The 20,491-nt window shown below is 42.0% G+C and overlaps 5 protein-coding genes and 1 long non-coding RNA gene across 13 annotated transcripts; 3 read left to right on the forward strand and 3 right to left on the reverse strand.

Annotated features, from left to right (window-relative positions):
- Positions 1–71: 71 nt before the first annotated feature.
- Positions 72–1,952, forward strand: LOC116921262 (SH3 domain-binding protein 5 homolog). 2 transcript variants are annotated; one of them, XM_032927530.2, is made up of 8 exons: positions 74–307; positions 377–439; positions 506–683; positions 751–869; positions 935–1,018; positions 1,083–1,140; positions 1,217–1,466; positions 1,541–1,952. In XM_032927530.2, exons 1-8 carry the CDS (start codon positions 248–250, stop codon positions 1,620–1,622), a joined length of 894 nt encoding a protein of 297 aa, XP_032783421.1. In that variant the 5' UTR covers positions 74–247; the 3' UTR covers positions 1,623–1,952. The 2 variants fall into 2 exon arrangements, with proteins under 2 accessions (XP_032783422.1, XP_032783421.1); XM_032927531.2 differs by lacking the exon at positions 1,541–1,952 and having other exon boundaries at positions 72–307; positions 1,217–1,470.
- LOC116921253 (betaine aldehyde dehydrogenase) lies at positions 1,879–4,778 on the reverse strand. Its single transcript, XM_032927522.2, has 11 exons — positions 4,718–4,778; positions 4,546–4,646; positions 4,263–4,489; positions 4,036–4,201; positions 3,874–3,965; positions 3,594–3,808; positions 3,245–3,525; positions 2,979–3,191; positions 2,650–2,899; positions 2,335–2,569; positions 1,879–2,270 (listed from the first exon to the last, which is right to left on the reverse strand). The coding sequence occupies exons 2-11, from the start codon at positions 4,624–4,626 to the stop codon at positions 2,021–2,023; spliced, it is 2,010 nt and encodes a 669-aa protein (XP_032783413.2). The 5' UTR covers positions 4,627–4,646; positions 4,718–4,778; the 3' UTR covers positions 1,879–2,020.
- Positions 4,779–4,984: 206 nt separating this feature from the next.
- On the forward strand, positions 4,985–7,643 carry LOC116921254 (RNA polymerase I-specific transcription initiation factor RRN3). Its single transcript, XM_032927523.2, has 7 exons — positions 4,985–5,352; positions 5,409–5,698; positions 5,762–5,914; positions 5,976–6,386; positions 6,443–6,624; positions 6,687–6,805; positions 6,864–7,643. Exons 1-7 carry the CDS (start codon positions 5,146–5,148, stop codon positions 7,119–7,121), a joined length of 1,620 nt encoding a protein of 539 aa, XP_032783414.1. The 5' UTR covers positions 4,985–5,145; the 3' UTR covers positions 7,122–7,643.
- A 44-nt stretch (positions 7,644–7,687) lies between these two features.
- On the reverse strand, positions 7,688–14,243 carry LOC116921251 (titin). Of its 3 annotated transcripts, XM_045172861.1 has the most exons (6): positions 13,958–14,243; positions 11,525–12,886; positions 10,466–11,413; positions 8,912–10,432; positions 8,555–8,845; positions 7,688–8,488 (listed from the first exon to the last, which is right to left on the reverse strand). In XM_045172861.1, exons 1-6 carry the CDS (start codon positions 13,979–13,981, stop codon positions 7,916–7,918), a joined length of 4,719 nt encoding a protein of 1,572 aa, XP_045028796.1. In that variant the 5' UTR covers positions 13,982–14,243; the 3' UTR covers positions 7,688–7,915. The 3 variants fall into 3 exon arrangements, with proteins under 3 accessions (XP_045028796.1, XP_032783411.2, XP_045028797.1); XM_032927520.2 differs by having other exon boundaries at positions 8,912–11,413; XM_045172862.1 differs by having other exon boundaries at positions 8,675–8,845; positions 8,912–11,413; positions 13,958–14,242.
- Positions 14,244–14,622: 379 nt separating this feature from the next.
- Positions 14,623–18,146, forward strand: LOC116921250. 3 transcript variants are annotated; one of them, XR_006646002.1, is made up of 4 exons: positions 14,623–16,006; positions 16,078–16,206; positions 17,103–17,596; positions 17,663–18,146. It is a non-coding gene; the product is annotated as an uncharacterized LOC116921250 (long non-coding RNA). The 3 variants fall into 3 exon arrangements; XR_006646001.1 differs by having other exon boundaries at positions 16,078–17,596; XR_006646000.1 differs by having other exon boundaries at positions 14,623–17,596.
- On the reverse strand, positions 17,639–20,375 carry LOC116921249 (telomerase Cajal body protein 1). 3 transcript variants are annotated; one of them, XM_032927518.2, is made up of 8 exons: positions 19,693–20,375; positions 19,488–19,624; positions 19,302–19,406; positions 19,083–19,215; positions 18,863–18,972; positions 18,513–18,654; positions 18,083–18,300; positions 17,639–17,974 (listed from the first exon to the last, which is right to left on the reverse strand). In XM_032927518.2, the coding sequence occupies exons 1-7, from the start codon at positions 20,259–20,261 to the stop codon at positions 18,108–18,110; spliced, it is 1,389 nt and encodes a 462-aa protein (XP_032783409.2). In that variant the 5' UTR covers positions 20,262–20,375; the 3' UTR covers positions 17,639–17,974; positions 18,083–18,107. The 3 variants fall into 3 exon arrangements, with proteins under 3 accessions (XP_032783409.2, XP_032783408.2, XP_032783410.2); XM_032927517.2 differs by having other exon boundaries at positions 18,059–18,300; XM_032927519.2 differs by having other exon boundaries at positions 17,639–17,985; positions 18,059–18,300; positions 19,693–20,374.
- Positions 20,376–20,491: the final 116 nt, after the last annotated feature.

A 20,491-nucleotide genomic window follows, 5' to 3' on the forward strand; every position in this document is an offset into this window, starting at 1 on the left:
GCAATCTGACTTGCCTGCGTGGGTTTATACCCCAAGTCTGACGCCCAACGGCGTTCAGTTCATACCACGTCCAAGGTTTCTATCAGTCGACGTGAAAATGTCGTCCGGGAGGGCCGGCTGATAGCAAATAGTGTGACGCACAAACACCCGTGACGATATTATTTGTTGCCCAGAGATCTAATTCAGATCATTTGGATAGGTTTTTCTTTCGTTAATAGTGTGGTTTAAAATAATTTGCCGTCGAAATATGTTTCGCTCATCCCCAGCTGTTGTTGGAGATGACGAAGAACTCGATCCACGAATTCAGGTCAGTGTTTTCTTTCTGTTTCAAAACATAGGAAACTTCACTCCACTAACCTCTTTGGTGTGAATTTAGGTGGAATTAGAGAAACTCAATTCAACAACAGATGAAATCAACCGTTGGGAAGCAGAACTTGATGTATTACCTGAAAAAAAAACCATGAAGTAGCCATAAGTGACCTTGACATATTTGTGTCTTCTTTAGGAAGCAAATGCTGGATTCCGTACCTTACTGAGTAGATCTACCCAACAACTCAAGGCATTGGCCAAAAAACTGGGTAGCTGTATTGAAAAATCTCGACCATATTATGATGCCTTTGAAGAGTACAAGACAGCTCAAGAACGTTGCCAAGAAGCAGCTGTGCAGTTTCAGAGAGCATTTGGTAAGTCAAGCAATCCTCACAATCTGTTACATCATGATTTTCTATGGTTTGCTTTTGTTGCTCAAAGGTATTCACAAAGCTGCTAAAGAAACAATAGCTCTTGCAGAGCAGAGGTTTTTGAGCCATCAACATGAATGGAAGTTTGACAATGCATGGCAAGAAATGCTGAACCAAGCAACTATGCGGGTATTCATATAAAGTGCTTGTGTCAGAAATTGATTCATTTTAAACCCATTCTTTTTAAAATTTAGGTAATGGAGGCAGAAACCCAAAGGCAGCTAAGTGAGAAGGAACATCAGAGGAGTGCCGCAGTATTTGAGGCAGCTAAGCAAAAGGTATTGTGTAGCATTTCAGAATATTACAGAAGTTTCCAAGTACAATTCAATGTTTTGTTTGCAGTATCAATATCTTGAGAAAGATTTGAAAAGCGCAATTCAGAAATCGCGACCCTATTTTGGTACATATAATAAGAGAGATACGTTCTGGTAGTTTTGATCGCTTCAGTAACTTTGAGTTTCTTTTATAACCAACAGAACAAAAAGAAGACTTTCAAAACAAACTGATGGCACAAAAATTAAAAGTTGAACTCATACAGCAAAGTGTTACACAAGCCAAGCAAATCTATTCAGATACCCTGAAAAACTTGGAATGCATTTCGGAAGAGATCCACGAACGCCGGTTACTTTCACGACCGAGAGAGCCGGGTGTCGGTGCAGAGAAGAATTGCTCACCTCCACCGTCCCTCAATTTTGATTTAGACCAATGCGATATTGTCAGCCTAGTGTAAGTTCAGAACTTTTCTTTGCACTTTTATAAGGGATTGCTCATCACCATCCTTTTTATTTTATTTGGCACAGTTCTAATTGTACGTTGAATCGGGCGAGTGATGACGAAGAATTCTCTTGTTCTTCCACACCCAATGGAGCCTCCTCTAATTGAAGACCAAATGTCTGTTCTTTATGACGACCCAATTATTAGCTTTGGTACCTTTGTTTATGTTACGTACCTGCATGAGGCATGTTTTGCCACCCACAAAAAAAAAAGCTAGCTTTCAGGGTGACGATAGAACAAGTGCCAGCCATGTCCGCATAATTAATTCTACACTATTCCATTTCCTAGTTCCCCCCCTCAAAGTTCACCTCCCCTCAAGTTGCCATCAATCACTGCAATAATAATTCAACAAAATTGTTTTCCATTCCTTCCAGCGGCAGTAAATCCAATTTATTATAATATCATGGGTTCTGAGTAATAAACATGTAAATAAAGTAATCCCTTTCTCTGACAATTTTGTGCCTTTACATGATCTAGCGGAGCGACTACGGAATGATTAAACTTCTTTAGTTTGCAAGTCCTTCTCCAGTGGCCATCCACACCCATTTGTGTACAACAAAGTGATCCACAGTCCAGTTGCATTTTGTGTCCACCTCCAAGATCTTCTTTACATGATCTCCAGGCTGACTTGGCAAAGAAACATCGCCACAAAGCACCAACATGCGGACTCCATGATGGTTTAACAAAGCTCGATTGTTATCATCATTCAACGTGCAGGTAAGTATGACGTTCGGTAAACCGACATCTTTCGCAATCCTAAGAAAATTTTAAAATTTAAGTAAAAATAACAAGCCAGGGATCAATGTACAACCTATCTTACTTTACGAGGGTCTGGGCAACGGTATTTTGGACATTGCACAACATTAAAGCATTGCCTTTCAATAAAGCCAATGTGATAATACGGACCAACAAATCCAGTCGATCACCGTCTGAAGCGATAACAGCAATCAATCCTACAGGATCAGTAAGTTCGAAAACAACACCACGTTTCGCTGAACTCACAGCAATTTTTCCCACATCTCGGCTGCTTGCAGTTATCAGTTCTAGAAGTAAGTCTGAAAAAAAAAAATAAATTCTAAAATTTTGCTTTCAATTCTCTTTCCCATTTTTTTTTTTTTTCTTTTCAATATCTTACCTGTTTTCGTGGAAAACGATTCTTGCACCAGCAACTGCTTGAGAAATTTAGTAATAAGAACATTTCTATTTCCTTGACTAGCCCAGGAACGCTGTGCCGAACGAAGCCCGTCGAGGATTGGATACAATGAAGTGTTGGCTTTTCCACCCTCAACGAAAGTGAATTTTTCCCGTTTACTTTCTTTGATGGGCAACAAATGATCAAATCCTGGCTCGTATGAGGCGAAACCATTGACCCAAATGCGTGGAACCTATCATTACCATACAATGTATGTAATATACTCCAACGATGTGGTTAAGATGATTACGCAAATTACAACCTGGTTATACCTGGATTTGGTTGACAATGTGTAAGGCGACCGATTGCTGCTCACACCACAATGAGATCTCACTAAGGCCAGAGAAATTGCCAAGAAGGGTGAGTAACTCGGCGGCCGAACGATAAGAGAAAACAAGCAAGGTTTGCCCCAGTTTCTCCCACTGAGTAAGGGGCATTGAAGGCTGAGCATCGAAAACCACACGGGCGTTGCCGACGGTCAAAATCTAAGATATTTGGTTATTAGAACTCTAGAAAATTATACGTCTCTAAAACTTACATCCAATTTAGTTGTTTGGAGGTATTCGGTCACTTTCGATGGACACGGAAATCGAGAATCAACTGTGAAGTCTATTGTTTTATCTAGCAATTCGCCCGTACGGCTAGCATTGAAACGTTCTTTTAAACGCCAATCAACTTCTTCCAGCATGGAGTCCTGAACGACCAGATAGAAGCCAGGGCTCATATAAGAACTCGTCTTCAGAGCAGTAAGGGCGGCATCCACGGCGGCGTCACAATCACCCGATTCCATTACCACGACTGCTTTTTTGCCATCCAGATCTTTGGGATTCGACATTTCAACGCTATTGTGAAGGTAATTTATAAAGCAATCAATTAATACACATTACCTAATTTGAGATTCGAAGATCCATTACGTAGGATGACCGCTTGATCGTAGCTTCCACAGATAATAACATCAATATCATCCACTGCAGTTATCTCCTTCAACCTTTCATGACTTCCGGCGTAAACACTGCACTTCAGTCCTGCTTTGTTTAGAAGTTCGCCTATCAAAAGACAAGACATTGCGGCCTGGTCGTTTTCAGCGACCAAAATAATGCTCCTAAATAATTCGAATAATCATTGTCTAATATTATCGTTTCATTATGATGCAATTTGGTAACTCACATTCCTTTCGCAACGAGTGGTGCGATAGCACGCGAGACGGCAAGCACTGGGTTAGTTGACCCCACTACCACAACAGCAATGTTGTTTCTCATCTTTCAATAAAAATGTAAATGTAAAGTTTGTCCACAATACATAAAACATATGGATAGAGTCCAAAAGTACTTGGGTAGGGGAACATGAATCTAGCTGATCAGCATAATAATTCCAATAACTTGCAGCTGGAGCAAGCTCATATTGGATGCAGTAGCGTAGGGGTTTTCCAAATGTGGTAGAAAGAGCCAATCCTAAAAGTCTCTGGTTTTCAGTTTGATTCAATAACTTTCCAGCTCTGATAAAATGGATAGTGGTAAGTTTTTAAAGGGGAATTATGAATTTGGAATGGTGCATACTCAGCCATATGTCTGGAAATTTCAAGCCATTTAGTGCAGGTCCATTCTTCCTGGCTTCTTGGTCTAAGTGCTTCCACAAATTTCTCAAAATCACCTTCAACACTTTTCAGAATGGCAATATCATTGGCTAGCTCTTTGTGAACAGAGCCAATCATAAGAAACTTGCCCCATTTTGTCCCTTCCCCATGGCTAGCAGGGACTTGTAGCGGTGAAGTAGCGATCCAGTCCTGTATTTGACAATTGCTGATAAAAATTCGCCGAGCAATAATATCAATAGGTTTACTTTTAGAATGAGGTCCGTCTCCATGCTAGCTGTTCCGTAATCAAGAATAGCTCCCTTTACGGCTTCAAGAATATTTACCATCTCAGGATTAACAAATGATTCTATAAAGTTGTCAAATCAAAAAAGATGTTTTTTAAATATGATTTAATGATATACAAAATTCGAATATTACGTTTTTTCTTTCAGCTGCACGGATTGTGTCAAAACAAGTTGAAATATCGTGCATGGTGCCCCTGGTGTAATAAGAAGTAACCAAGTCACTTTTATTTATTTTTCAAAATTAGTTTGAACTATAATTACATGAGTTACATGAAATTATTTAATAAAAGGTTTTTTTTTATATGTAAAGGCTCTAACCATTTATTTTAAATTTCATTTGTTGATTGAAGCTTAAGATCCGGCAACCATCTTGATTGTCGCCACATTCGCTAGCAGACTCCAAAAACGGCGAACAGTGAAGTCCGCAGAATCGATTGACAACGTGGTCGAAATTTTTAGGGCTGGTTCCCATCTTCAAATTAAGAAGCAGTTTTTGAAGTTTGAATCAAGTATTTTAATTTTTAGTTACGGAGTACCAATAAGTATTGGAAATCGATCGTCATGGCGAGTTCTTACTCGCCATTGTCTTCAATACTGAAGTCCTCGTCATTGAACATGTCAAATAAGAAACTGGCCCAACCATTGCAAGTCAGATTTGATTCGCTTGTTACCATCGACGTGGTTTCTATCCTGAAGGATTATATAGAAGGACGAAGTGATGTGAAATACTCTCAATTGCTTAATCTAAAAAATGATCCCCATGTTAATGTAAGTTGACTAAATATAAGAAAAAGAGTTGTTAAAATAAAGTTTTAATTTCCTAGGATGCATTTTTACTTCTGATTCTTCAACAAGTCAACAATGCTATTAGTCTTCTTGTTCCTAAAGTTGAACAGTTTGTCTATGCTCTGCTAAATATATCATGGACCTCAAGACCACCAGCAGTACTTGATGAATATTTAAGTTTTGTCCAGACTCTGGTCTCAGCACACACATACTACTGCAAACCAGTAGTTAAGATGCTAGTCTCAAATCTGACATTGAATCCAGACACTGAATTGGCTACTAGGCATGCTCATGATCTCTTGAGAAGAATTCTTGAGCTCATACCTTTGTAAGTAGCACCAAACCAACTGTGTGTGTGTGTTCCACAATTTGAGAATTTCTGTTTTTTCAGGTCCCAAAGGATTGTACTGGATTCCTTAAACGATTGTTTTCCTTACATTGGTTCAGGATGTACTGAACAAGTCAATTACGTCAGGAATCTTCTAATGTTTGCTGAGTACCATGTAACTGCTAGATCCTACATTTTAAACATTATCACTGGAAGGTATGTTTTGCATATGTGAATGTTCAATTTCATTTAACTGAACATTATTTCTTGTGAATAGAATGATTAAATTGGACAGCAGAGTTCCAATAGAAGACCTCCTGAAATCATTTGGTCTTACAATTAATCTTGATAATTCTGTCAATAATCAAGCAGTTCAAACACTTGATGAAATGATGAAAGTTATGTTTGAACTGTGCAATGCAAAATGCCGAAGTGACTGGGATGTCCATCGAAGTTTCTATTACGATATGTACGCTGCATTTGAATCCTTGATCCTTCCTGCAGTTGGCATCCATCACGTTCACTATTTGATGTTCTACATCTGCAGCACCAAGCCTATTCTTTATGAAACTTATATCGAACGTCTATGGACCATGTTCCAAAATCCTTCATCTCCGTTGAACATTCGCAAATCTTCTGCTGATTATCTTGCTTCGTTTCTAGGAAAAGCTGCATTTGTGCCTATGAAGTAATTTCTTTCAGAGCAATTCAATTAAACTGATTATTAACTATTACTTTCATAAGGGTCGTAAACTTTTGCTTAGAGCGAGTTTGTAAATGGATCCATGCATACCTCGACCGACAGGTAAAGGGTGAAGGAATAGCTGTTTTCAAGATCCGCGCGCATGCTGCATTTTATGCCGCTTGCCATATTCCCTTCTACGTTGTAGCTGCCAGACATCATGACTATCTCGGCAACAAAAAACGTAAAGATTCGTTGCTTTGTGAAATTTTAATACGCACTAATCTTTGTAATTTGTCCAAGCAGTTCTTACCGAATTGCAGGCGTTGGATTTAACACGGATTGTCAGCTCATCTTTAAACCCATTACGCTATTGTCACGCTACTACCGTGAGACAATTTGCTGAATCCGCTTCACACCTACAGGTAAATACTTGAAACGATTTCACTGAACGTTCAATAAAATATTAAAAACTTCTTTCAGGTTGTTTTCTGTCACACAATCATGATTCGGAACCAGAGGGTATGTTTACCCGAGGCAACTACCGATACATTTGTCATGGAAACTGAGTATCCGTTCGAGAAATACCTGTTGCCCATGTCGATGAATTTCGTTTCATCTCTGGTTATTGATAAGCCTATCGGACGGGACGACTCACTCTACGATAGCGACCAGGTCATGGAGGAGCTTTTATCGGAGTCGCCGAGAGTAGGTGGATTCATGCACCATTTTCTGGGTTGAATTCATCAACACCATCGCCCGTAAACATCATGTTTTGTTTTTTTTCATTTTTCTTTATTTTCTAAAAATTTCTACATTTTCTTTATCATCATCTGACCGTCTTGTTTTCCATTCGTGTCGGTTAAATTTTGTACATTTAACGTTAATATCGTACGTTTTCACTCGCGCGTGCCTCGTGGAAATGAAGACCGTTGAAATTAACATTTGTCATTTGGGTTTCGGTCTTCGGATTAGTAAGCTGTTATAATATAAAATAACTTAAAGAGAGCTGACCATCGCTGTGGTTTCTCTTCGTAACATCATCGTGTTAAAGTTTCTTTCCTCTCGTTCGTATTGGGCAGTTTAGGACATGTGTTGTAACACCCCTTTGATTAATAGTTTGTTGAAATTCCTTTGAGTGTACTCTTGATTACTGCGATGCTATTTGCTTTCCCTTCGATTTCATCTTCTATTCCTACATTTATCGATTTTGTCCCGCCATTGTGTCATAAGAATAAATTTGGTGTACTGATGAGACAAAAAGTCTTTTACGTGAACGTAGCCTAGTTCTATCGACGGAAATGTAATTCAAGTTCTGATAATTGTTTATTGAGAATGTAAAAATCGTATAATTCTTTTCATCAAACACCTATGATACATCAGCTGATAGAAAGGGTTACAAACTTTGGTAGGTGAAAAAAGGCGGGTAAAGGCACTGCGATACGACGCTCAAACTGTGGATTCAGCGCATATTTTTAAAGACCAACAGAGACTACCAAACAACCACAGGTAATAAACTCATTCATTCTTTTGAATTATTCGTAATTGTAGTGTTTAGCCACGCGGTAGCCTAATTTGGTCCACCAGGTGGAGTAGCCATTCCAGTGTTCCTTCGATTCGGCTGCTGTTTCAAGAGGTCGAATGTCACCGATGGGCATTTGAGTTAAGCCAGGCAAAACTGATTGCTTGAAGATTGCTGGATTCTTTTTCTTGTCGTAAGCAGAGTACTTTTTGATTTCTTTGGTATTGAAAGATACATGCGAAGTGAATGGATCCTGCTGCCTTGTGATGAAATCGACATTGGCGACGCCACCTTCGTAAGCTGCTGCAGGTTCATCAGTCACTTCGACTTGGGCATGGGTAACGCTAACTTCATCGACAGCTACGATAACACGTTCGTCCTGATTTTCTGCTGGTACCTTGACGATGATGATTTCTCCTACAGGTTCTTCGACAGCTGACTTATCATTGATGGGCCGTGACAAAGTCTCTGGTACAATCTCAGACATCACTGAAGATTTAGTCAAGTCCTCTTCGATTTGAGCAACTATCATCTCATCAACTAAGGGTGACTCGTCTTTCAGGCCATCAGCTGGAAAAGTATAATCCTGTATAAAACAAATGTGTGGTAAAATAATAATTTCATATTGTAGTTGGTCAATTTGTAATGATACGATTTCGTCCTGTCCAACGTCAATTTGCGAAACAATTTCGTCCTGTACTTTGTCAACCTGTGGTGAAACTGTCTCGTCCTGTCCAACGTCAGCATACGATGAAATAACTTCACCCTGTACCTTTTTCGGTTCACTTTCTGGCGAAAGAAACTCGTCTTGCGATCGAACATCGGCTGCTGTTCGAGTGACTTGATCTTCTACCGATTCAGTCAAAGTTTCATCCGTTTTGGCATTTAGAAAAGAATACTTGAACTGTTCGTGGGCTTCTTCCGGGGTGAGAACTTGTTGCTCCTTTAATTGTATTTTTAGGATAAGTTTTCAAAGATTAAAGAGTATTGTAAACAATTAGGCACTGACCGGTTGGCTTTCTTCGCTCAATTTGCGTGAATGACGTTGTCTATCAGCCAAACTCCTCAAGCGTCGGATGGTGTAGATGGGTTGGCTGTCGTCTGCGTTTCTGCGCCTCCGCACTGGAACCGGGAGAGGTTGACCATAGGGTAAGTAATAAACCACATATTCATCTCCACTCGATCCATGAACTTGCGATCCGACCGATTTCACACCGGTGCTACTTTCACCTCCGCCCACCTTTTTGGGCAGGAAGGCACTGGAATCAGTGACTTGATAGCGACCGATAATGACTGGATAATGTTTCTTTTTGGGAGCCTCGTACGAGGGCGATGATCCAGCATCAGCTCCGTAAGTGTCATCTTTCTTGGCCTCATCGTACGAAGCTGAAGCATAGGATTCTTTGTCTGCCGAGTAGGATTCTTCTGTTTTTTTCACCTGATCGTAAGCCACCGGTGGTTGAGCGTAATCGTCGCTGGGATTGTCGTAATTTTTCGATACGGCCTGGTAACTTGTGCTGGACAACTCGACATCGTCTTTGTAGCCACTAGGAGCGTAGTCATCGGCCGGATAAGTTTCCTTGTAAGCCGGAGTTGTTACTTTTTCGACAGGGTAAGCATCCGGTTTGTTTGCGGCCGGATATGCAGGAGCATCCGCATACTTTGCAGGCGTATCGTAATTTTTAGGAGCTTCGTACGCCGGTTCGGAGTATTTTGCTGGGGCGTCGTAGGCAGCCGGTGCTTCGTATTTCGATCCATGAACGGGTGGCTCGACGTACCTGTTTGGAGGTTTGTAATAAGCGGCAGAGGGTGGGGTCCGTGCTGGAGGATTCTCGTATTTCTTGGCTGGTAAGTAATCACGAACTGGTGGCGTTTCCACGTAACGTTTAGGAGCCTCGTAAGCTGTCTGCTCGTATTTCGGTGCTTCGTACGGTGCCTCCGTTGCCTTGTATTTGGCAGTGACTGTATCATAACCCTGGGTAGGTGAATCGTACGATGCTTCGGGAGCTTTGTATTTGGCAGTGACCGGTTCGTAAACGGCAGTCGGCGGGTAAGATGGCGCTGCCGTGTACGCGTTTCCAGATGGACGAGCTTTCTCGAACGCTTTCAGGATATCGTAAGAGAGAGGAGCATCGTTGTAAGTAGTCGTTGTGCGGTATGTGGTAGTGGGCGTGTCGTAATTTGCTGCTTGACTTTTGATGGGAACGAAATCACGTTCCATGTAGACGGGCGATTTGGGACCGGCAGCTTCGTAGGGTTTGTTTGTCGGTCTGAATTCAGTTTCAGGTGCGACGTAGTCGGACTGTGGCGAGTGATAGTTGATTTTGGGTGCCTCGTAAGTCTCCCCTTTGTAGGCTGATTTGTGGGCAGTCTCTTTGTGAGGGGTTTCCCGGTAGTGAATCTCGTCCCTGAAAACCGGTCTATCCGTGCGAGGGGGCTCCTTGTAAGATTCTTCTTTGTAATCTGGCGCCTTGTAAGCAGGTTCTTTGTATTCAGGCTCCTTGTAAGCTGGCTCTTTGTATTCGGGTTCCTTGTTGTAAGCTGGCTCTTTGTATTCGGGTTCCTTGTTGTAAGCAGGCTCCTTGTAGGCGGGTTCCTTGTAAGCTGGAGCTGGATCTTTGTATTCGGTTTCTTTGTAGGCAGGTGCTGCCTCTTTGTAAGATGGCTCCTTGTAGGCCGGCTCGCTGTAAGCGGGTGTTGGTGCTTGGTAGACAGGTTCTTTGTACGCAGGCTCCTTGTAAGCGGCTGCTGGCTCCTTGTAGGCAGGCTCTTTGTACTCTGGTTCCTTGTATTCTGGTTCCTTGTAAGCGGGCTCTTTGTAGGCGGGTTGCTTGTGTCCAGGCTCCTTGTATTCTGTCTCCGTGTATGCTGGTTCCTTGTAAGATGGAGAAGGTCCCTTGAAAGTTGGTGCTTTGTATTCGGGCTCTTTGTAAGCTGGAGTTGAATCCTTGTAAGCCGGAGCGGATTCCTTGTACGCAGGCTCCTTGTAAGCTGGAGTTGAATCTTTGTATGCGGGCTCCTTGTAAGCTGGCTCCTTGTAGTCAGTTTCCGTGTAAGCAGGCTCCTTGTATGATTGCGATGGTCCCTTGAACGTCGGGGCCTTGTATTCGGGTTCGCTGTAAGCCGGGGCAGGGTCCTTGTAGGCCGGGGCAGGTTCTTTATAGGCCGGTGATGGTTCTTTATAGGCCGGGGCAGGTTCTTTGTAGGCCGGGGCAGGTTCTTTGTAGGCCGGGGCAGGTTCTTTATAGGCCGGGGCAGGTTCTTTGTAGGCCGGAGTAGTTTCCTTGTATTCCGGCTCTTTGTAACTGTCCTTTTGAGACGTCTCTTTGTAAGCTGGAGCATTTTCCTTGTATTTAATTGACGAGTACTCCTTTGCGGCAGCCGGATTGGTTCTCAGCTGATCATCGACGGCCTCTCGACTAGCCGAGCTCCACGATCGAACGAATTGCAGATAATCCTCGTAAACGTGTTTCGATGGAATGGGACTTCTGATGTAACCTACTTCGTAAGGCTTTACCCACGAAATTAAACAAAAGGGAAAAACAAAACCAAAACCAAACCTCGTTATTCACATGGCCATATTAATTTTAAAGCGAAAACAAAATGGAACCGCTCCACTTACCGGGCCGAAAAGTTGCGTGTAAACGTAAGGGCCGTCGTATTCTTGTTTGTATTCTTGTTTGCTTCCTTCACGCTTGCTGGGAGCTGAACGCGACGCTGGGGCTGGAACGCGGGTCTCGGAGGCTTGTCTTCCTTCGATAGCGATGTTGTCGGAATCTTCAATGATCTTTCGGCGTCCGTGGTCGCGAGATGGTCGTTGGGCTGACCGACGTTTTCTTTTACCCGCAAAGATGGACCAATCTACATCCATGTTCCAGTTTTCTGCGGTGCTAGTGATCGAAGGGAAACCCAAATCAGCCGGAGATGGTGGTGATTCCAGCGAGCGTTTGGCGAATTGGTTGTACGAAGGTTCAAAGTTGAGGTTTCTAGAGGAAGCGTAAGAACTGCGATGATGTTCGGCCGGCTGCGGTGTTGGGTATTGCGAATTGCGGGCTTGGGCCGGCTGCTGTTGGACGTAATTGTCTGGCCAACTGATCAAGTTTTGGCGAGCCATCTCCTGGAACACGGAGAATTGTTCCGTTGGTTCGGCTGGTCCGTAAGGTCCTTGCGTTTCGGGAGCTTCGTATGGGGATCGGGAATTTGCTGCAACCGGTTCCGGTTGGGCTGCGGCTTGGTAGGATTGGCTGTTTGAAGACGTTGGTTCAACTTGAGAGTATGTTCCAGATGCTTCGCTGGTAGCAAATGGTGCTGTTGGCTGTGCGTTGTATGGAGTGAACGGGGTTGGAACGGGTTGAGGCTGTTGAACTGGGGCAATATACGGGGCGAAAGGTGCTGGAATGGGTTGTGGTTGCGGGTTTGGGGCGATGTATGGAGTGAAAGGTGTTGGAGCGGGCGTAGGAGGCGTGTTGTAAGGGTTGTAAGGTGCCGGAGCAGGAGTAGTTGGTGGAGGAGGAGGAGCGGTAAATGAATTGTAAGGCGCTGGAGCAGAGGCAGACTGCTGAGAGGATGCGAGGTACGGTGGGGGCAGGGGTTGCGGAACAGGCGGAGTGTACGGCCTGAAAACAATGGGCGATTCCGTCTGAGGTGCGGGTGTTGTATTCTGAACTTCGTATTGTTGCTGAATCGGTGCCGGATGATCTACCGCCCTGTGTTCGACTTCCAGATTGCCGAGCGGAATGAAAGAAGATGAACCAGCAACCGGCTGGTATTGCCGACTGCTACGCTGGCCTTGATTGAGTGGAATGAATTTCGGCCAGACGACACTCTCTGATGCCTGTTCTTGTTGCAGTTGGCGATGTAGAATAGCGTTGCGTAACCCGCCGAAGGTGAACGGATTCACCGCATCGAACATGCGATACTGGATACTCGCTCCGGTCCAGTTGATTGCCATCAGCATGACGTAAAGTGAGAGCACCATCGTTAGCTGTACAGAAAGAAAAAAAGAAGAAACATTTTAGAAATCAGAATTCAATCTTTTCGTAGCCGCATAGGCCATCTGTTCTCTATCCGCGATCGGTTTCGTGAGAAATGCGCAATTATCCAGCTTTCCTTTTCGCCAGTATCTATACGCAGGGCACACGTAATCTTATTAACAACAGACCAAGACTTTTGAGCCTGGAAAAAAGAAAAAAAGCCAACATTTTAAACTAGTCCAACTCTACGTTCCACGAAAACAAAAAAAGAGGGGGAAATGCGGTGATAAAATATTGAAAGAAAAACGCTTTCACCGATGGGCGTCTTTAAAAAATGGCTGCTTTGTTCTCTGTTTGTGGATATACGTCCGCGCAAAATCATTCCGGGCTTGACCATACGCATTCAATTGGAAAAACCGCAGACGCAGATGCCACTCCGCAGCTTATATGTAGCCGGATATCGAACGTCGACCTACATTTAGCGTAAGAAGTTTTCATTTCCCAGTAAAGAACCATTACTCTGAGTTTTGGGGGGAAAATATAAGAAAGAGAGAGAGAAAGATGGGAATTTTGGACGCTTCTTTTTTTTTCCCCCTGTTTATACGTATTGGAAAGAGTTTATGTGCGTGTGGGGTTATGTACAGAAATAACTGAATCGCCAGTGGAATAGTTTTTTAAATGTGGCAACACAATGTCACCCATTTTGTTTTTTTGCGTTTGTTTTGATGGATGACAATTTTCCTTGATTCGGTTAATCTGGTTCAAAGCTGAATTCTTTTTTCGATGTCTATAATGACGTGGGAATTTCTAAGCGTAACAACAACACAAAGTTTGATGAAATTTATCCTTATCCCAAACTACTTCCGTGGTTTGTCGTGTAGACGTTTCTCCCACTCTTTTGCTCACAACAAAGACAAAACAAAAGACTGCGGAAAACAAAAAAAAAATCAAACAGAACCCGACCTACTACTCCAAATTTCGTCGGCCTCAACTGAGGCAAATTAACGGAAACAACAAAAAAAAAAAAACACGGAACAAAACGAGTAAAGCGAATCATTTTTTTTTTTTTTAATTTAACTTACGCTTCGGGACGATTGAAGCCCCATGACGATATTGGTGACTTGATGCACTTTTGTTCGTTTTTTTTCCAAATCGAGATCCCCTCCAATAGAAAACCAAATGTCCGGAATGTGATGATGTTTCGCTTTTAGACGATGAACTGTTTTTTTCTTTTTCGGGGAAAAATGAAATTTAAAGCGAGTTGATTGCTGGCTGATGTAGGCCTGTTAAGTTTGTTACGGTAGGAGCCGCTTTTTCTGCTTGTTGTTGCCGATGTCGAAGACGTTCCTTGACTGAGGTACCTATCGTCTTCGTTGCTTTTTATAGGCTACTCCAAATGTGTGGAAAGTCTCGTTTTTGTGTGTGTGTGTGCGTGTTTTTGGTTTGCAAGTACGAATCCAGGTGAATGGCAGTAGAGGAGGAGGAGGAGGCTACGAAACCTATACATCGATATATAGAGTACATACCTGTATGCAAGTATGTACCGTCTTGCACGTGTTTGCAACCAAATGGCTGGCTCGTGCCGCGTTGAGGACGGAGAGAAATCAGATGAGGTACGCGGGCGAGCGTGTCGGCGGTGTAGCACACGTCGAGGGAAAAACAAAAAAGTGAAACCATCGTTTTCAATTTAGAAAAAAAAAAAAAACTACATTGGGATTTTGAGCTTTAAAAAAAAGGGGGGGTTCTATACTGTTTTGACGTTCAGCCAGTTGAAAATTGGTCGTATACAATGCACACGTCCAGCAGCTGCTATTGCGCGATGGCTTTCGCCAAACTGAACAGTATAGCTGCAGAGTTATGGCCCGTCTCATCATCATAATCGGGCCGTGGACGATAGAATTTTCTACCCAATCTCACGCTTCTCATCATTGCGACCTCCCACGGTTGTCATTAAAAGTCCGCCATTTAAAGTTTTTGATATAATTTTGTTTTCTTTCCTTGGCTCCATTTTTTTTCCCCTCTTGTTTTTATCCCATCAGCGTGCAATATCGTAAAAGAATAGCCACACTTATGATGCGCGATTATCCGTGTTTTGATTAGATAATGACGGAGAGACCAGGGACGTTTTGTCGATTCAAGCGTGTATTTATTAAGTAAAATTTGTTTGAGGGCTGGCTTTCCCTCTCGCTGCACACACATATCTCATGGTGAGATATCGAGTTGATGTACCTAAAAATAAGAATTCAGCCATTTTCAATGTGGTTGATGCTTGTAACAATCCCACTACTTTTTCCCCCGCAGAAAAACAAAGAAAAAAATTTCATCGTCATTCCAGTTTTTTCTTTTTGTCTTTACGAGCTCCAGATGTTTTTGGCGTGCCAGTCTTTCAGTCAGCCATAATAGTAGCACGGCGGCTTGTCATTTTTTTTGTGTTTTGTTTTTTCTCTTTCACAGTCTGTTTAGCCAATGTCCCATTATGCATCGGCGTGTGCTGGTAGCGCACGCATGTAGTATCTCTTTCACCTGAATTTCGTCATCGAGATTGAAGCCACCACCACATCCTCTTCATTCTTTTGTTGGACTTCAAAATCGACATCATTTAACTTAGTTTTTCTTGTCTTTATATGCATTCCAGAACGAAACAAACTACAAAGCTGATTAGTCGCAACAGTTGCGTTCTTTTTATTTTTTTTACGACCAGTTGACTTTCCCCTCCTTGTTCCATTGATACTTTCCATCGGTCGAAAATAAAGTCCAACTTGCCTCGATTTTTTTGGGTTTTTTTTAGACCCACGGTGGATGAGCTCCGGTACGGTTGATTTTCTTTCCATTCATGAAATGATGCGGGCCGTTTTTTTTTCTTTTCAATTTCTCGGTCTATTAGTGCCGTCCGATGAAAGAAAGCAAAGCATATTATTAAGTCGTCAAATATCGACACTTACGCAACTAACGTGCACGCCACAGGTGGTGTATATATACGCCATTCTCTTCTTCCATTGTTTTTTTTTTTAACAGGCTGTGCAATTGATTTTTTTATTAAACGCCCACGGGATCTACGAGGAGATTTATTGTTGATTGGATCTTTGGATAGAAATCTATATATACCCACCAACTGGACATGATTTCGGAAAGTATTATTATTTATTGGATTACATTGATTTATTTAAAACATTCTTTGTGTACTTTCTTTTGGAAATACCAGGATCCGTGACGCCGAGTGCAATGTTGCATGTAAAACCAATCGTTCAACATGCCTTTTCTCTTTTGTTTTATTTTATTTTTTTCCTCCTTCTTCAACATCCATAGTCTTCTTCTTATCTGGAACATTCAGGTAGGTCGTTTACGTATCTCCCCCCCCTCCCCCCCGCACGGGTACTATTACGTATTTGTTAATCGTTCTGCGTAACAACAAATTAGTTCGATCTTTATAGTCATTTGGTGTTCTTTTACACCTATTTGAAAAACCAATAGTGAAGACCTAGACAAAAAAAAAACAACACACGTGTGGGGGGGGGGTAGCACGAGAGCATGTCGAAGTGAAATTCGAAAGAGTATACGAGGAAAGAGAGATTACCCTAATTGTCTAGATGGAGACAGTACTACAAAGTGTGACCGAATCCAACGTGTGGCGGTGTTGCTCATAAAATTCGCCGAACCATTTCGTCCGGTGCAGTACAAGAGTCAATGCGGCTATTGAGATGGGGGGGATCACGGTTTGCTTGCCATGTGTCCACTCGGCGATTGTCGTGATCAAACAAACGGAACTGTTTGATGATGAAACAACTGCACACAATCGAATCACTCTTCTTTTCCTTAATTTACTTCTTTTTTTTTTTTTATTATTCCTTTCAAGTGAATGCACAATGTTTCGTTCAAAACATCGGAAGGCCCAAGAGAGAAAGCTCCAAACAGTAACTCATAAAACCAGTTTTTTTGTTGTTGTTTAAAAATAAGAATACATTAGGCAACAAAATTCCATATTTCTTGGCTTAAAAAAAAAAAAATAGGATTCTTGCCGTGTTTAGAGGCCGTTAATGTAGGTAAGGAACATTTGAAAAAGAAAAGAAGAAAAAAAAAGGTAATTGGGTCACTTCTCCGAAGTGAACACGGAGGAACAAACAAGAAAGAAAGAACGAAAAAAAAGTGGGGAAAAATTGTTTATGACAGTGGTCTACCTTGTGTGCGACGTTGAAATCGCGAGAAAGTTTATTTTATTTTCCGGTCTAGTGTTTTCAGAGCCGATTTGCAGCTGCACACGCAGCAGGTCCGGTGTTCTTCATCTTCAATTTCTGATAATGGAGTTATAGGCTACAGGGTACGTATCCAATATACTCAAATAATTATGATAGAAGTGAGTCTAGAACGCACATATCCCGCCGAGATCGTAACAGAAGAGAGAAACAAGAGAATGTTGCCTTCCACAGGTATTTCTTAGCAGATGTACGTATGTACGCGTATAGTGTAGCTGTAATAGCCTTTAGCCAAATAAGGACACGCGGCAGATGGTCTAATTGCATAGCTGCTGTTTGCACCCAAAACTGTTTTGAAAGCAAATATAACACAATAAGCTTATGCACAGGCGTGTCAGTTTAATGCAATAACCACGTTGCTCAATCATTAATTAGTTTTTTTTTTCTGTTTTGGGAGAGCTGGGACATCTTGTTGCACAATCCTAGTGCCGTTTCTCTCTTTTGTTTGTGTGACAGAAACATGATGATACCGTGAGTAAAATTTCACTCTATTCGCTCAAAGAAAAAAGAAGATTCTCTTTTTTATTTTATTTTCAGGGGGATTCGGGGAACCAATAAGCAGACTCCAAGCGTGTACCACTAAAAAAAACTAAAAAAAATGTGGGTTTTTTCATCGACCAACGAACGAAATCCACAAGGTACGCTTTCTATCTACCATATAAGCTCTCAATTCACTCTTTTTCTTTTATCTATTTTTATTTGGACCAACAGCAGATTCACCGCGTTGAGCATGCGAATTCGTGGCCTTTGTTTTCAATTTGGTGGAGGGCCGATGACGATGGTTCTTTTCTCTCTTTTGCTCATTTTCACTTTGTTTTCTCCTTCTGCATGTGCTAGACTCGACTTCAGCTTTACAAAACCATCATGTAAAAAATGAAAAAGAAAAAAAAAGGACGCATTTTTTTTTTAAATTTCTTTTGTTGTAAAGCTTACGTTATGTAGCCTTTTTAGTCGTACAAAATTTTGGTCGTCTGAGATGCAATTACAGCGCTTCGCGGTCGATGTTATAGGCCCACCACAACTTGACTGAGTTTTCTCTACTTGGCGATTTCTGGCGTGAAGGCTCGTCATCGATGTCAGAGTCGCTGCTACTGTCGCCAACTGAATTGTTGAGACGACAGGTTAGATGCCGTTGGCCGGAACTCGTGGCCACTAGAGGCAGCCAAGGATGAAAGCTGCACGTGTACATAATTCAAAAAAAAAAAAAAAATTAAAAGAAAATCAAAAGAAAAAAGAAACGATTTCAAATGAGATTGATGATCAAACCCAAAAGATAAAAGAGTGAAAGTCATTAACGTGTCCTCAGGTGTGCTCGCAATAATTTAATGTTGCATCAAACAGAAAATGTCGGCCTTGCCATGCGAAAATGAAGCAAATAAGCTCTCACCTGACACCGTTCGTACAGTCGTCGTTCACTCTGCAACGAAACCTTTCCGGCAGCGATTTCATGGACAACAAAGGACTTTCGCTATTGCTCGTTTCCACTCCGATTTGTGTGTCCCAAATTGTCACGCAGCCACTCGTGTCTCCTGTGTGTTGTGAGAAATGGTGGCAGAAAGAAAAAATGATTGTCAAAATGAAACAAAGCAGAGACATGAAGGTACACTGCATGATTATTAAATATTCTAGGACCACCCACTTCTCTTGGGACCCGATTAAACAAAGAAGATGCGTCACCGCGCAATAGAGTAAACCAACGAGTTTTTTGGACCCGATTTGGGGGAAAGTTTGCCGTACCACTGATGAGGTAGTGCCCGCTGGGATCTAAATCGAAATAGATTCGCTGATTCGTCTCGACCGTCCTGTGCATCGTGTAGAGCACCTGACCTGGATTACGCAGATCCCAACTGTCGAGAAGAAAAAAAAAAAAAAAAGGAAACACGTGCAAGGTTTTTGCCCGTATCGATTTTGATTATTCCTTGGCTAATAATCGAATAAAAAACAAAAAAAAAATTACCATAATATCTCTGGATCCTTTCTTCCTCCGCTGTACAAGACCATACCGTCTGGAGAAAATTTGAGATGGGTTACGCCTCCTCTGTGTCCCTCCAAGACGCAGAGTGCAACGCCTTCAGGCTCCGAGTATAATCCTACATGCGGGTGCAATGATTCGTAACCCAATAACCATTCTATCGGTTTCATCGTTATTACATCATATCAGTAGGAATTATTTTACCAATCGTTTTCAGGTAACTAGCTGCTGCGTAAACCGAGGGTAGAGCTGCATTGACCGCGATGCATGATATGATTCCAGACTGGCTGGCTGACAAACCGTCAGTCGCTGGCGAGACGGTTTCGAAAGAAAATGATTAAATTACATGCAATATCGCACTTTCATCAAACCTAACCGAATGATTCTCACATTTGGTGGGACGCATTTCGCAATGTCTGCCAGGCGTCTGGATGTCAAAAACGCGGACGCACTTGTCGAAACCACAGTACAATTTTTCTCCATCTGGACTGATACACAAGCTGTTGGCAGCTTCCACTTCGTCGACGCTATAGTTTGAAAATTTTATTGTTATTGAAATTTTAAATAATTGAGAATCAATAAGTATGCTAGCTACTTATTGTAAGCTCGGTATGTAGCAGTCAAAGTTCCTTTGTAGGCATCCCATAAGTGAGTCGGGCTGCCTTTGGCTGTACTGGCAAGCAGGCAGGTTTCTAGATTCCAAGAGGACATGTGGGGATGCCAGCAGTAGTCGTAAATGATTTCTCCTTCTTTGATCCTCAAAGAGGATGAAAGTTCAGTGGCGGAACATCCCTGAAAGGTTTTTTTGTGGCTGTTGTAGAGATCGGCAGGGAGATCAAATAGCCGCAGTAGACCATCATCAGCACATGCCAAAAGGCAGGTTCCATCAGGTGACCATTTGCATCCCTTCAAAAATCCCTGGGTTTTGGTATTCTCGAATTCTTTTTGTGCTGAACAAACTAGTGTCCATGGACTATCAAATTGGTATTCTGGATAATACACCGGCTCGGCGATTACACAAAGTTCAGCATCCTGAACAACCAAAGTCTCTTGAAGTGCACCAGCATTTTCACTTAATTCTTTCTGTAGTATATCTTCATTGAACAATTCAACACCTTGAACTATTTCACTAGAAACCTCTATCATATCAGATTCCATATTCATATGAGAGCTTTACACGTCATGACACGAAGCAGGGCAGAAGTAAAAGTTCAAAAGAACCGGGAATGTGGTTTGTAATAAAATGTTTGAGTTGTTGACATTCAAACATCGTCTGCGTTTTTTACCAAGGGTTTAAGCAACTTTGTTGCTGAATCCTTAATAATTATACTCGCTATATCGTACAAAAGCCATTAAACAAAAAAATGCTGTAATTTTTATCATCCTTTATATCC

The sequence above is a fragment of the Daphnia magna genome, linkage group LG4 (genome assembly GCF_020631705.1).
Source record: "Daphnia magna isolate NIES linkage group LG4, ASM2063170v1.1, whole genome shotgun sequence".
Lineage (NCBI taxonomy): Eukaryota > Metazoa > Arthropoda > Branchiopoda > Diplostraca > Daphniidae > Daphnia > Daphnia magna.

Excerpts from the sequence above, each read along its gene's own strand:
- LOC116921262 (XM_032927530.2), top strand. The coding sequence starts at position 248 with ATGTTTCGCTCATCCCCAGCTGTTGTTGGAGATGACGAAGAACTCGAT. Across the intron at positions 440-505 it reads GTTGGGAAGCAGAACTTGAT|GAAGCAAATGCTGGATTCCG; the intron begins GTATTACCTGAA and ends TGTCTTCTTTAG. Across the intron at positions 684-750 it reads GCAGTTTCAGAGAGCATTTG|GTATTCACAAAGCTGCTAAA; the intron begins GTAAGTCAAGCA and ends TGTTGCTCAAAG.
- LOC116921249 (XM_032927518.2), bottom strand. The coding sequence starts at position 20,261 with ATGAATATGGAATCTGATATGATAGAGGTTTCTAGTGAAATAGTTCAA. Across the intron at positions 19,625-19,692 it reads ACATACCGAGCTTACAATAA|CGTCGACGAAGTGGAAGCTG; the intron begins GTAGCTAGCATA and ends TTCAAACTATAG. Across the intron at positions 19,407-19,487 it reads CGAAATGCGTCCCACCAAAT|CGACTGACGGTTTGTCAGCC; the intron begins GTGAGAATCATT and ends CCGTCTCGCCAG.
- LOC116921253 (XM_032927522.2), bottom strand. The coding sequence starts at position 4,626 with ATGGTAAATATTCTTGAAGCCGTAAAGGGAGCTATTCTTGATTACGGA. Across the intron at positions 3,809-3,873 it reads CCACTCGTTGCGAAAGGAAT|GAGCATTATTTTGGTCGCTG; the intron begins GTGAGTTACCAA and ends CGAATTATTTAG. Across the intron at positions 2,570-2,649 it reads ATCGTTTTCCACGAAAACAG|ACTTACTTCTAGAACTGATA; the intron begins GTAAGATATTGA and ends TTTTTTTTTCAG.
- LOC116921251 (XM_032927520.2), bottom strand. The coding sequence starts at position 13,981 with ATGGGGCTTCAATCGTCCCGAAGC. Across the intron at positions 11,414-11,524 it reads ACACGCAACTTTTCGGCCCG|CCTTACGAAGTAGGTTACAT; the intron begins GTAAGTGGAGCG and ends TCGTGGGTAAAG. Across the intron at positions 8,489-8,554 it reads ACGTTGGACAGGACGAAATC|GATTATACTTTTCCAGCTGA; the intron begins GTATCATTACAA and ends TGTTTTATACAG.
- LOC116921254 (XM_032927523.2), top strand. The coding sequence starts at position 5,146 with ATGGCGAGTTCTTACTCGCCATTGTCTTCAATACTGAAGTCCTCGTCA. Across the intron at positions 6,387-6,442 it reads GCTGCATTTGTGCCTATGAA|GGTCGTAAACTTTTGCTTAG; the intron begins GTAATTTCTTTC and ends TACTTTCATAAG. Across the intron at positions 6,806-6,863 it reads AATCCGCTTCACACCTACAG|GTTGTTTTCTGTCACACAAT; the intron begins GTAAATACTTGA and ends AACTTCTTTCAG.